General features: G+C 50.7%; 1 protein-coding gene across 1 annotated transcript; it reads right to left on the reverse strand.

Annotated features, from left to right (window-relative positions):
• Positions 1-19: 19 nt before the first annotated feature.
• On the reverse strand, positions 20-13142 carry SCN1B (sodium channel, voltage-gated, type I, beta subunit). The gene is made up of 6 exons (XM_006867378.1): positions 12970-13142; positions 11266-11432; positions 9902-10142; positions 1022-1163; positions 753-824; positions 20-660 (listed from the first exon to the last, which is right to left on the reverse strand). The coding sequence occupies exons 1-5, from the start codon at positions 13007-13009 to the stop codon at positions 758-760; spliced, it is 657 nt and encodes a 218-aa protein (XP_006867440.1). The 5' UTR covers positions 13010-13142; the 3' UTR covers positions 20-660; positions 753-757.
• Positions 13143-13151: the final 9 nt, after the last annotated feature.

The following is a 13151-nucleotide window of genomic DNA, read 5'->3' on the forward strand; positions in this document are numbered from 1 at the left end:
TCATGAAAGAGACTATAAATCAAGTCCAAGAATCTTTATTTCATGAACAAAACTACTCTGTAAAGAGACGAGGCTGAATGGGCCCCTTTCTAAGTGGCCACAATCCAAGGCTGGTGAGAGAGGGTGGGGTTGGGGTCTGGCCGGGACAACACTGCATCACAGGGACAGGGGACCCCCAGGTCCAGCCGGAGGAAGCGGGAGGGGTAATGTGGCTGGGGGTCGGAGTGGGTCCCAGAACCCTTTGCCCCAAACGATTCTAGTCCATCTCAAGTCCCACTGGGCTGGAACAGGGCAGGGAGGGGCTGGGCCCCAGTAGTGCGTGTCTGAAGCGGCCAATATGTGCAAATTAGCAAGAAGGAGGGGTGTGGAGCCTCTGCCCCCGCCTCACCGCCCCCCAAACAGGCAGCAGAAGCGGGGAGGGGGCAGCGGCAGTATTGCTTTACCCATCATGCATGGCGGTGGGTGGACGATGGGGGTAGGAGGAGGAAGGCTGGAATGGGGGTGCGAGCCAAGCCCCCTACCCCCCTCCCACCCTGTCGGCTCTGTTGGCAGGACTCTGAGACGCGTGGAGGCCCAGGAATGGCCAACCCCCAGTGGGGGGCAGGCGTGCCTGGATGTTCCCCATTAGGGCTGGCTCTTCCTTGAGGTGAAGCCCAGGGCCTAAAGATGAGGGAAAGACGGGGAATTAGGGGGCCTCATGGGCCGAAACCCTCCCAGATCCCTTCAGCCCCCACCCCCCCACCCATCCTTACCAGGGCTATTCCGCCACCTGGATGCCTGTACAGTTCTCTTTGCTTTCTGAGGTGATGGCCAGATATTCCGAGCTGTGGGGACAAAGACAGTGACCCCAAACCTCAGGCGATGGAGGAGGGCTGAGCTCTGTGCCCTGCCTGGTGCCCAAGGCTCCTGACTTATAGGGGGAGTGGACTCTGCCAGGAGCCTGAGAGAGGAACCCCCCTGTCCCATCTCAGACAGGACTGACAAGACAGCGCCTCCCTGACTGTCCCGAGACCCCACTCACGCATTCTCCTGTGCAGCGGCCTCAGTGGCAGCGGCGATCTTCTTGTAGCAGTAGACCATCTCCGCCACGAGCCATATGGTCAACACGACAATCAGCACGTACATCATGATCTCAGATACAATGGACGCCATGTCTCTGTTGGCTGCAGGGGCCAGGCAGGGTTAAGGGAGGGTAGTGGAGGCCCAGGGCCTGAGGGTGCCCCGTGATGGCTGGGTGACTTTGGGTAAGCAGTTCAACCTCTCTATGCTTGATGTGCACAAGGGGATAATCACGTGGCCTCTCTAGACGCGACGCTCCGCACCCCACACCCCCCCCCCCCCCGGGATCATCAATAAGCAGCTTCATTCGTAATCTCCCTCCCTTATAGCTCAGGAGTGGAGTACATGGCCAACTCTGCAGACGAAGGTTCAGGGGCAAATCCTGCCTTTACCACTTGCTAGCTGTGCAACATGTGGCAAATGGCTTAACCTCTCTGGGCCTGTTTCCCCACCTGTAAAAAGCCAATAATCACCGTTTTGCCTTTATGAGATAATTCTGAGAACAGAGTCCATGTGTTACAAAGCAGAACAGGGCTTTCTACTACCTTCCGGAAGTAGATCTTTTGGCTTGTCTTTCGAGATGCTTCTGGGTGGGTTTGAACTGCCAACGTTTTGGTTAACTGTGTCACCCAGAGACTCCAGACATAAAATGTTGCTGTGTGCTGCTGATTCCTACACATAGTCCCACTGTGATGGTTACTGTCCCATAGGGACAAACATCCAGGTCCTTTCTCAAACTGCCGGCCTTTTGGTCAGTATCCTAGCGCTTAGCCATTGTGTCACCAGGGTTCCCTGACAATAATTAAACTCACTGCCACCCAGCTGATTCTGCTTTACAGTGACCCTCTCGGATAGCGCAGAACTCCTTAGGGTTTCCGAGGCTGTAAATCTTTACAGAAGCAGACAGCTTCAACTTTCTCCCAGAGTGGCTAATGGGTTTGAACCACAGACCCTGTGGTTAGTAGTCTAGTACCTAACCCACAGCGTCACCATGGCTCCTCTGACATCTAATTGTTGTTAAGTGCCGTCGAGTTGCTTTCAACTAATAGCGACCCTGTATGGGGTTTCTGAGGAGCAGCCGGTAGGTTTGAACTGCCAACCTTGTGTTAGCAGTTCAGTGCTTATCCTACAGTGCCCCACCAGGACTCCTGACATCTAATTGTTGTTAAGTGCTGTTGAGTCAGTTCTGACTCATAGCGACCCTGTTTAGGGTTTCCAAGAAGTGGCTGGTGGGTTTGAACCACCAACCTTGTCCAGTGTTTATCCTACAGTGCTACACCAGGACTCCAATTAGGACTCAATAAGTATTTTCTATTATTAATATTGGAGTCCTGGTGTGGCACTGTGAGATAATGCACTGGGCCCCAAGGTTGGTTTGAACCACAAGGTCGTCGGTTCAAACTCACCAGCCTCTCTTAGAAACCCTAGACAGCATCGCTATGAGTCAGAACCCAGTCCACAGCACTTAACAACAGCAACAAAAACATTATTAATATTATGAAGACTGTTACAATTGATCCAGTACAACACAGTGGTTCGGAGTAGAGACTGTGAGGCCAGGTTGCCAGGGTTCGAATCCTGGCTTTTCCATTTCCTAGCTGTGTGATGTTATGCAGATGATTCCACCTCTCTGAACCTTGACTCTCCTTCTGTAAAACGGTGATGATAGTACTCATGGCCCCTCACAGCACTGCTGGGAAGAAACATTGTGTGGACACACTCCATGTGCTTTGATAAGCCTCGGGGGCTGGCTGTGCCCAGACGTTTCCTGGAACCCCTCCATCCTTTCCACAACATTAGCCTTTGCCACCGCTAGCTCTGCTAGCTTCCTGTCACTGAGCCTAAATTTAAACTGTAAAGGAAGTCTCACCAGCCAGGGGACCAGAGCCACAGGCCACCTTGGCATCCGTGGCCGGATTTCACAGGTACCAGCCCAAATCCCTGGTCCCTCCTTCTAGATGACCAGGGTCTCGTTTTCCTCATGTCGTCTCCTCCCCTGTAAGCAGAGCATTTTCTGGCCCTCCATAGGAGTTCAAGGTCAGCGGTTCAATTTCAGCAGCTGCTCCTTGGAAACCCTATATAGGGTCAATCTGGGTTGGAACTGACTCAACCGCACTTAACAACAACAACAACAAACAGGAGTCCTGGTGTGGTGGCCTTGACCACAAAGTCGGTGGTTCAAACTCATTAGCTGCTCCTTGGAAACCTTATACAGGGTCACTATGAGTCAGAACCGACTCAACAGCACTTAACAACAAACAATCTTGTTCGTGCAAATGGTTTCAATGTTTTCTGGGCTAGAGTGAGAGTGGGGGTCCTTCTTCCCTGCTTCCCCGCAGGGAGAATCCGGGGACAGCGTTCCACACTCTTTCTCTTATTCACTCATGCTTCTCAGACAGTGTGTAGTCTGAGCCAGGCTCCCTCCGTGCTACATCCTGTATCTGAATATCCCCTGGACTCCTGGAAACAGCCCCAAAGGATGGAGACTGTCCCAGATTTACCGGCCACCTGACCTCAGGAACCACACTGAGTCAGATACATGTTGGACAAGGCTCACGTCATTGGAACTCTTGCCTCCGGTCCTGGAACTCCACACCCAAATGGATTTAGGTAACACGGTACCTCCTGCTCGCCAATCAGGTCAGGAGATTGAGAGGTATGAGCAGCAGCCGATTTTACAGAGGAGACGGTGCTGAGCCAAGGACACGTAGGTTGACTTGGAGCTAGGATTGAACCCCAAGTGTACCTGACTGGGACCTGCTCTGGAAACTTTCCACCACCAAAGAAAGACTTGGTACTTGCTATGGTGTATCAGGAGCCCCTGGGTGGCGCTGTAGGATCAGCACTGGGCTGCCAACCACAAAGTATTAGCAGTTCAAACCCACCAGCTGCTCTTCAGAAACCCTAAACAGGGTTGCTATGAGTTGGAACCAACTCAATGGCACCTACCAACAATATGTATCAAGTACAGTCATCCCCAACACCCACAGATCTCTCAGAAAGTGGAAACTGCCTGCCTCCCATCTGAAGGCCCAGCAGGCACCTTTTTGCCCAAATCACAGGCCAATTTCTCATTAGCCTTAGACACTGCTTCACCTGCTCCTACTCCTAGTGAGAGACCTCCACCCCAGCTGCTTCCTATGGCCTTCCACACCCCCTCTCCCCCAAGGCCAGTCAGGTCCTCACCACCAAAGTCCATCTGTTCTTTGGAAATTACTCGGATCATTCTTTGGGGGGGAAAATGGGTAATGAAAAAACCACTATGGTATGACAGGTAATGTTAATAACACAATATAGTATTGTGGGCGGTTGTTGCTGCTTGCCACAGAGTCAGTTCTGACTCACAGGACCCCTCTATAGGGTTTCTGAGACCAAATCTTTACAGGATCAGAAAGCCTCATCTTTCTCATGCGGAGTGACTGGTGGGCTGGAATTGCTGACCTCGTGGTTCACAGCCCAATGGGTAACCTGCAACATCACTAGGGCTCCTTATGCTGTGGGTAATGAGTAAAATATTACAATATGGTCGTGTAATGAAGGAGCCCTGTTGGTGCTGTGGATTGGGCATTGGGCTGCTAACCACAAGCTTGGCAGTTCAACCCTACTTCCCTCCCTCGGGAGAAGGACGAGGCTGTCTGCCCTTGTAAAGAGTTACAGTCATGGAAACCGTACATACGGTCACTGTCAGTCAGAATCAACTCAGTGGTAGGAAGTCTTGGGTAGTGTGATGAATAATGCTAAAAATAATATAATAGGATGGTAATGATGAAATTATTATAGTATGGCAAATAGTATTAAAAATACTCAACATTTTAAAGTATTATATACGGCATGGTGATGACAACAACATGGTGCTGTGGATTAATGCGCTGGACTGCAAAGTCCGTTTGAACTACAAGGTCAGTAGTTCAGGCTCACCAGCCGCTTCTCAGAAATCCTATACAGGGTCTCTATGGGTTGGAGTCGACTCCACGGCACTTAGCAACAAGGCTAAAAATATGATAGGATTCTGGGTAACATTAAAGACACGCAAGTATGATGGTGTACTGCGCTGAATTACTTATTACGAGTCTTCTAGTTTATTGTTTTTGTAACTCCCACCAAATGACTGTGTGGTGGTTGTGGCGGTTGTTGTGTGCCATCAAGTTGGTTCCAACTCATGGTGGTGGTGGTTATGTGCCGTGGAGTCGGTTCCCACTCGTAGTGACTCTCTGTACAGGGTTTCCGAAGCTGTAAATATTTACAGGAGCACAAAGCCTCATCTTTCTCCTGTGGTAGTTTCAAACTGCTGACCTTGAGGTTCGCAGCCTGATCTGTAACCACTACGCTACCAGAACTCCTTGGTTCCAACTCATAGTGACCCTGCATTTCTGAAAGCAGCAGGTGGGTTTGAACTGCTGACCTTGTGGTTACCAGTTCAGTGTTTGTCCTACAGGGACTGAGTGTTGTCGTTGCAAAGTGCCATCCAGTCTGTTCCAAATCATAGCAACCCTGTAGAGGGTTTCTAAGGAGCGACTGGTGAGCTTGAACCACAGAACTTGCAGTTCAACTTGATCTAGAGGTTGAGTGCTTATCCTGTGACACCCCACCAGGACTCCTACAGGGACTGAGTCACTGTTGTTGTTGTTAAGTGCCTTTGGGTCAGTTTCAACTCCTAGAGACCCTGAGCAGGGTTTTCGAGGAGGGGCTGGTGAATTTGAACCGCCGACCTTATGGTCCAGTGCATTATCCCACAGCGCCACACCAGGACTGAGTTGTTGTTGTTAGGTGACATCAAGTCGGCACCAACTCATAACAACCTTATGCACAGCAGAACAAAACACTGCCCGATCCTGGGCCAACCTCACTACTGTACAGTTGTTTCTCTTCATTTTGAGTTGTGCCCCATCAGCAAATGAAGGTCCCATGGGCTTTTCTCCCACAGGCTTTACTCCATTCATGTCATCACTGTCAAGTCTACTTTGAGGAGGCAGCTCTTCCCCAGCTGCATTTTGAGTGTCTTCCAACCTGAAGGGCTCATTTTCTGGCACTGTATCTGACAGTGTTTCTGTAGGACTATGAAATTATGAGATGCTTTGCTCATACTGGGGATTAAGGAGTTTGTTCATAATGCCCTAAGGAGGGGATGGGACAGTTCTGCCATCCCTCTAGGTTTAAAATGAGCCATCCCAGAGGCAAAAAGCCGACAGAACTCACTACCATCAAGAAAGAAGAGGCAGGAATAGAATGTGACCCGAGAGCCCTGTGCTGGACCTCCTAGATCCAAGAGAGAGCAGAATGACACCGGAGATGGTAAGGCAGCATGAAGGGACAGCAGAACCAGGAAATAGGGGACAGTGAGGTGGGCTTGCAGGCCCACAAAGTCAGAGTGAGTGACTCTGGGCAGGAGGCTTGCTGGTGGAATTGAGTGCTATCTATAAAGTGCTATCCGCAGAGCTAATGGAGTTTTGTAACAGGGCCAGAGAGCGAGGTGCCTTGCGAATATGGCAGAGAGGAGGCTGTCCTAATTAGGGAACTGTATCCGGAACATTCATTCCTGAACCTGCACTGTGGCTGGTTACCTCCCAAATCAACCCCAGCATCATGAGCAGCACCTGTCAGTTTTGTGTGGGCATTGCAACAGGTTGTCGAGTTGGGCAGGGAGGTGAAGAATGCTGGGGGAGGGGCCACTGGGGTCAGAATTGGTGAAGGTGTTGGACGATACATCGTAGGAATCAGCCTAACCTGATGCTAATGGTATTTCTTCTCCAAGGTCAGCAGTTCGAATCTATCAGTCACTCCATGGGAGAAAGAGGAGGTTTTCTGCTCCTGTAAAGATTTACAGCCTCGGAAACCCTATACAGGGTCACTAGGAGTCAGAATCAACTCAGCGGCACCCAACCACCACCAACAACCACTTGTGAAGTTAAAGGAGGTGAGACATCGCCTCCGTGCCATATTTACAGATGGGTTACGATTAAAATATATACATATTGTTATATGTTTGATAATGTTAAAATACTCTGGAGTATTTTAACTCCAGAGATGGAGAGATGGAGCAGCTTAGGACTTTAGACTCATGGAAAGAGAAAGGCTGTGTGTTGGCAGCCAGGAGGCAGGCTTGCAGAATGTGCCCTTGGGTTATTTAAATGATTATCTATTCCTGAGTATTTCTGTGTACATCAAAACACACAAACAGAGGGAAGAGAAGCAAATACTGCTGAATGATGATGTGTGGAGGGGATTGTAATCATTGCAATAAAATGAAATACCATAGGATGAGTGTAAAACTGATGTTCTCCCATGTAAATTGTCACTCAATTAATAATAAAAACTTAAACACACACAAAAAAACTATGTTGTTAAATGTGTGCCATCGAGTCATTTCCAACTCATAGCGACCCTGTACGGGGTTTCCAAGGAGTGGCTGGTGGGTTTGAATCACCAACTTTGCAGTTAGCAGTCCAGTGCTTATCCTTTGGTTATGTGCCGTGGAGTCAGTTCCGACTCATAGCGACCCTGCAAAGGGTTTTTGGAGCTATAAATATTTACAGGAGGAGAAAGCCTCATTGGTCTCCCGTGGAACAGATGGTAGTTTTGAACTGCTGACCTTGAGGTAAGCAGCCAACTCATAACCACTACACTACCAGAGCTCCATAATGCTTAACCTACAGCTAGTCTAAAAATGAATCATATTAAGGTGATACTGTAATATGGTGAATAAAACGTACTAAGGTATGGTGGATAATGTTAAAAATTAATCATATTAAGGTGATAGTGTAATGCAGCAAATAAAAGTACTAGAGTATGATTGTTGTTGTTGTTGTTGTTATGTGCCATGGAGTCAGTTCCAACTCATGGTGACCCTGTACAGGGTTTCCGAGGCTGTAAATCTTTACGGGAGCAGAAAGCCTCATCTTTCTCCCACAGAACAACTGGTAGTTTTGAACTGTTGACCTGGTGGTTCGCAGCCCAATTTGTAACCACTACGCTACCAGAGCTCCTTAGAGTATGGTGGATAATGCTAAAAACACAGATTCTGAGAAACAGAAGCACTACAGTTTGTACTTGACAATAAACACTAGACTACGAGCCACATGGTCAGTGGTTCAAGCTCACCAGCTGATCTGCAAGAGAAAGATGAGGCTTTCTACTCCCACAAAGATGTAAAAGGCCTCAGAAACCCTATGAGGGTTGCTATGAATTGGAACGGACTCAACAGCTAGTAAGAACAGCAACAACTAACCACAGGTTGGCAGTTCGGATTCACCTGGTGATACCATGTAAGAAAGTCCTGGCAATCTAGTTCCCCAAGACCACAGCCACTGAAAACCCTATGGAACATGGTTCTACTCTGAACCACATGGAATCAGCATGAGCTAGAACTGAGGAGGCAAGAATGAATGGTGAGCAATGTGTTGGCTGTGGTGATGGCCATGCCCTGTGGGCCCTGCAGAATGTTCTAGCCCCAGCTCTTTACTGGCCCCAGCCCTGGAATGTCTCCCTGACCTCCTAAACAAAGGGCTGTGGGGGTCCCGGAAAAATTCCAGCTTATACTAATCAGAAACTTCAGAGAAAGTGTGGACCCCGTTACTGCCAAAGGGAGCCAAAGCCTCAAAATCACATTTGCCCCTTGCTGCTCACAGTGCGCTCCCCGACCCAGGACAAGCAGCTTTGGCCTCACCTAAGGCCACAAGGTCAGCAGTTCAAACCCACCAGCTGTTCTTGGAAACCCTATACCGGGTCACTGTGAGGCAAAACCAACTCCATTAACACTTAACAGGAGGTTGTAAGAAAGGAGTTCTGGGTGTACCCTGGACCAACTGAGTCAGAACCTGCATGTTCCTAAGATTCCCCAGCAGTGTTGGCTGACCCAATAAGCAAGGTAAGCAAGAGCTTACTTGTGCTTACTATTCTGTAGTGAACACTAACGCATTCTTTCCCCCACCACATCAATAGATTCTGCTGCTAGATCTGGCTGGCATCTGTCTTTCTCCCAAAGCCCACAACACCTTCCTACAGAATCAAAGCCTCTTTTCAAAGGCACAGTCCCTACTCCCAGGGAATCGGAGTGCATAGTCACGTTTGAGGATTGCTGTTTTGGTAACACACTGATATCTCTTCCCCCACAAGACAGAGGGAGGTGGGCTAAAGCTCACCAACAATCAGAGGCACCGGCATCATGCCACACAGCGAGGCCCGGCCATGTGCCACGCACCACAAGCTGGCAGCTGACATCTGACATTCTGCTTAAACCTCCTCATATAGAATGACTCAATAGGTGGGTACTATAATTATTATCAGGAGCCCTGGTGGCACCGTGGCTTAATCACTGGGTTGCTAACCACGATCTAGGTCAGCAGTTCAAACCCAGCAGCCGCTGCGTGGGAGAGAGATGAGGCTCTCTGTTCCCGTGAAGACTGACAATCTCAGAAACCCTAAGGAGCAGTTAGTTCTACCCGGTCCTTTTAGCACTGTGATGAGTCAGAACTGACTCGGGGACAGTGGGCTCAGATTATGACTAGTCCCGTTTCCCTGCAGGACCCCTTTACTCAGATACAGGACAAGCAGCTGCTCAGGAGACAGAGTTGGGCTGGGTTTTGCATTTTGCACCCAGAATCTCTGTGGGGGAGAGAGGGTCCCGTGGAGGATTGAGGGAAGGGAGGCTTGAACTGGAAGCAGGAGGTGGAGCTGAGTAGGTGTTGCTCCCCCCTTCATTCTCCCCGACCCCCCGTGGCTGTCGTGGGCAGTTGGTTGACTCAGGCGTGCAGCCAGCCTGCTTCCATCTACCATCTGTCCCTCCATACGTCCAGCGGTGGGCTACAGAAACAAGGGGACAAGGGACAGGTGGGAGCCCACTTACCTTTGTCCACCACCTCCAGGTGGATCTTCTTGATGACGCTGGTGTTGTGTTCATAGTTCTCAAAGAAAAGCAGACGGTACACATGGCATTCATAGTCACCCGAGTGGTTGTAGGTGACGTTGGTGATAAAGATGGAGAGGTCCTGCAGGTCTTTGGTACCCCGGCTGCCGTTCCACGTCACGTGGCCCTCAAAACGTTCATCCTCCTCCAGCTGTAGCACCTCATTCTCATAGCGCAGGATCTGGGGGGACCAGGCAAGGAGCTGCCATCACTGCCGGGGACTGCCCTCCCTTACCCCAATCCCCCACGTGATTCAGAGAGACACACATTCATGTGGGCACAGAAACCTTCACCTTAGGTAGGGAGAGGGCCGGCTATCAAGGATCACTTCCTGGTCTGTCCAAAACACTCACACACTCACAAACACACATCTCATGGTCACCGCCCACCCAGGCCCTGGGCATGGTCTTCAAGAAGGGATGTTGTTGTTAAGTACTGTCAAGTCGGTTCTGACCCATAGCGACCCTGTACAGGGTTTCCGAGGCTGTAAATGTTTATGGGAGCAGAAAGCCTCATCTTTCTCCCTCAGAATGGCTGGTATACCGTTTTGAACTGCTGACCTTGAGGTGCACAGCCCGATTTGTAAACACTATGTTACCAGAATGCCTTTAAGAAGGGATGGGGGAAGCTTATTCCAGCTGCTGTGGGCCTCAGTTCTCCTTCAGTCTCTCAAAAGTGGAGGGCGCCCCACCATGGGTCATTCAAAACTCCCATTTCATGAAGAGAAGGTCAAGAACGTTCTTCTGTTTTTTCACGATGACTCTGAGTGACATTTTTGCTGGTGCCGAAGACATGCCTCCCATTGGCATCGAGTTGATTCTGACTCATGGAGACCCCGTGTGTGTCAAAGCAGAACTGTGCTCCACAGGGAGCTTATGATGGCTGAGTTTGTTTGGTGTTTTTTTTTTTTTTCCAGAAAGATTGCCAGGTCTTTCTTCTGCAGTGCTTCTAGATGGACTCAACTCTTAATCTTCCAGGGAGATGCTGAGCACATTAACTCCTGGGACCCCAGTGGTATTCATTTTGTGCCAACCATCAATTCAGTCAGTCCTCACAGAAACCTAGAAGTGGTAACTGCTGTCACCTCGATCTTATAAAGCAAGTTCAGAGGCTCAGTGACGTGTCCAAGGTCCAAATGGACCACTGCAAGTGCTGGCAGTGAAATTTGCATCCAGGCCATCAATAGTAGTAAATTATTAAAAACAAACAACTCCTCTTATGTGGGATTCAGCCTCAACTAACCCCTCACCTAATACACACACACATATTCCAGACACACCCGCTGCCCCAGCCTGCCCACACACCTTGACAAACTCCTCAGTACCCTTCTGTCGGAAGGTCCACTCAGTAAAAGTCTCGGCAGTGGTTTCGCTGCGCCGCTTACAGGAGATACACAGAATTCTGAAGTTCATCCCATATACAGCCTCAGTTTCTGAGTCCACCTCCACGCAGCCCCCCCAGGCTGAAGACACTGTAGGGACAGCAGGCTCAGATCAAACAAGGGCACCCATCACCCGGGGCAATGGGAAGCTCCCTGGCTGTTGGGTCTCAAGCCCCTCAGAAACCGCTGTTCCCTGTCACTAATGAACCCAAACAGGCAAATTTGCTCAGTATAACCTTGGTGAGTCAATCACCCTCCCAATTCTTGGTTCTATGACAGAAATGATCCTCTTTCTGTACATGTGGGGTCTGGCACACAGGAGGCTCCCCAATAAACAGGGCTGTCCATATTGTTAGAATTTGGTCTTGGCTACCTAAGCATCCCTTCCCCCAGAACGTCACTTGCCCAAGGTACCAGAGCTTCTGGATGGAGAAACTAGAATTCTAGCTGCATTTGCAGTTCAAGGGGATAGTCATTGCAACCATTTATTCATTGTTTTGCAAAGCCAGCCAGCCCCAAGAGAAATGGGAGAAGGGAGGCTTGTGGGGGGCAGGACTGGGAGCAGGGTAGAGCCACCCCTCCAGCTCTGCTCCCTTTCCCACAAACCTCTGTGTGACCCTTCTCTCCCAGGCTACTGCCTGCAGACCTCCACCCCACCTCCTCTCAGCTTCCCAAACTCAACCAGTTCTCTTTTTTCCTCAGCACTTTTGCATCGCAGCTAAATTTCCTTCCTCCACACTTTGACCTCCTTCCTGCCCCCTATATTGAGTGCTTTGTGTCTCCAGCTACAGCTCTATCCCCAAACTCTTCCTGTCCTCCTTGCCCGCTGCTTTTTACTGTCTCCCTAAACTCCCCTCTCCATCTTTCTCTGGCGTTCCTGCGGTTTGTCTCGTCTTTCTCAGTAATGATGTCTCTCTAGGTTCGGACACACTCTCCCAAGCCTCTCTCCTTCCACCTTTCCCTGTTTCTCTCTTTTTAAAACTCCAGATTATACCCGTCTCTCCTTCTTTCTCCTTCAACTCATCACCTCCCTCTGCTTTCCTCAAGTTCTTGACTCTTTCTTTCTTCATCCTACCTTCTGGTCTCACTACATGAGTCTGTGTCTTTCTTTCCCCAATGTCTCTAGTAGTTTCTTCCAGACTCTGAGTCCCTTTCTGTGTCTGCCTTGAACCCCAAGGCTCCCACGTCTGAGTTCTTCTCTGTATCTTGCCCCCTCCTTCCTATCTCTCTCGGTCTCTGGTCTCTCCGTGTCTCTGGGCCAGGTCTCTGGGCGCCGCCCTCCTCTCCATCCCCCTCCCGTAGCTGTGGGTGTCACATTGCAGCCTGCGGGGCTCCCGGGGCAGCTGACTCCGCGTTTCCTCGCTCCCGGCTGGGTGCCTGCGGCCGTGAGACTGTGCCAGCCAGGCCCCCGTCCTCTCTGGCCCACCCGCATCCCCACCCCCACCCTACCGCCTTCCCTCGACCCGCTCCTCTGGCGTACAACTTGTTTCGGAAGCCAAGAGAGCAGGGCCAAGGGGTTGGGCTGGGGGCGGCCCTCGTGCGGCTGCCCAGGATCCAGCAAGCGAATACCGCCGCCCGATCAGTACCCAGCTGAGCCCCCAGCCGCGCGCGCCCCCCGCGCACTCACCCAGCGCCGCACCGACCACGAAGGCCAGCAGCGTCCCCATGACTGCGCTGCGCACGCTGCGCCCCCCTTCTGGGCCGCCGGTATTAATAGCGGGCCGAGAGGCGGCGGGACCTGGCGGCAGTTAGAATGTCCCCGAGAGCGCGCGGGCGCAGCAGCTGCGGTTCTGGGACCGGCGGGGGGGG

Source organism: Chrysochloris asiatica, unplaced genomic scaffold, assembly GCF_000296735.1.
Source record: "Chrysochloris asiatica unplaced genomic scaffold, ChrAsi1.0 scaffold00104, whole genome shotgun sequence".
In the NCBI taxonomy this organism is placed as follows: Eukaryota; Metazoa; Chordata; class Mammalia; order Afrosoricida; family Chrysochloridae; genus Chrysochloris; species Chrysochloris asiatica.

Bases quoted from the DNA above. Each gene is read 5' to 3' on its own strand.
- SCN1B (XM_006867378.1), bottom strand. From the start codon at position 13,009: ATGGGGACGCTGCTGGCCTTCGTGGTCGGTGCGGCGCTGG. The intron at 11,433-12,969 runs GTGAGTGCGCGG...CTGTCCCTACAG, and splicing joins CGTGGTCGGTGCGGCGCTGG to TGTCTTCAGCCTGGGGGGGC. The intron at 10,143-11,265 runs GTGTGTGGGCAG...TGGTCCCCCCAG, and splicing joins GTACTGAGGAGTTTGTCAAG to ATCCTGCGCTATGAGAATGA.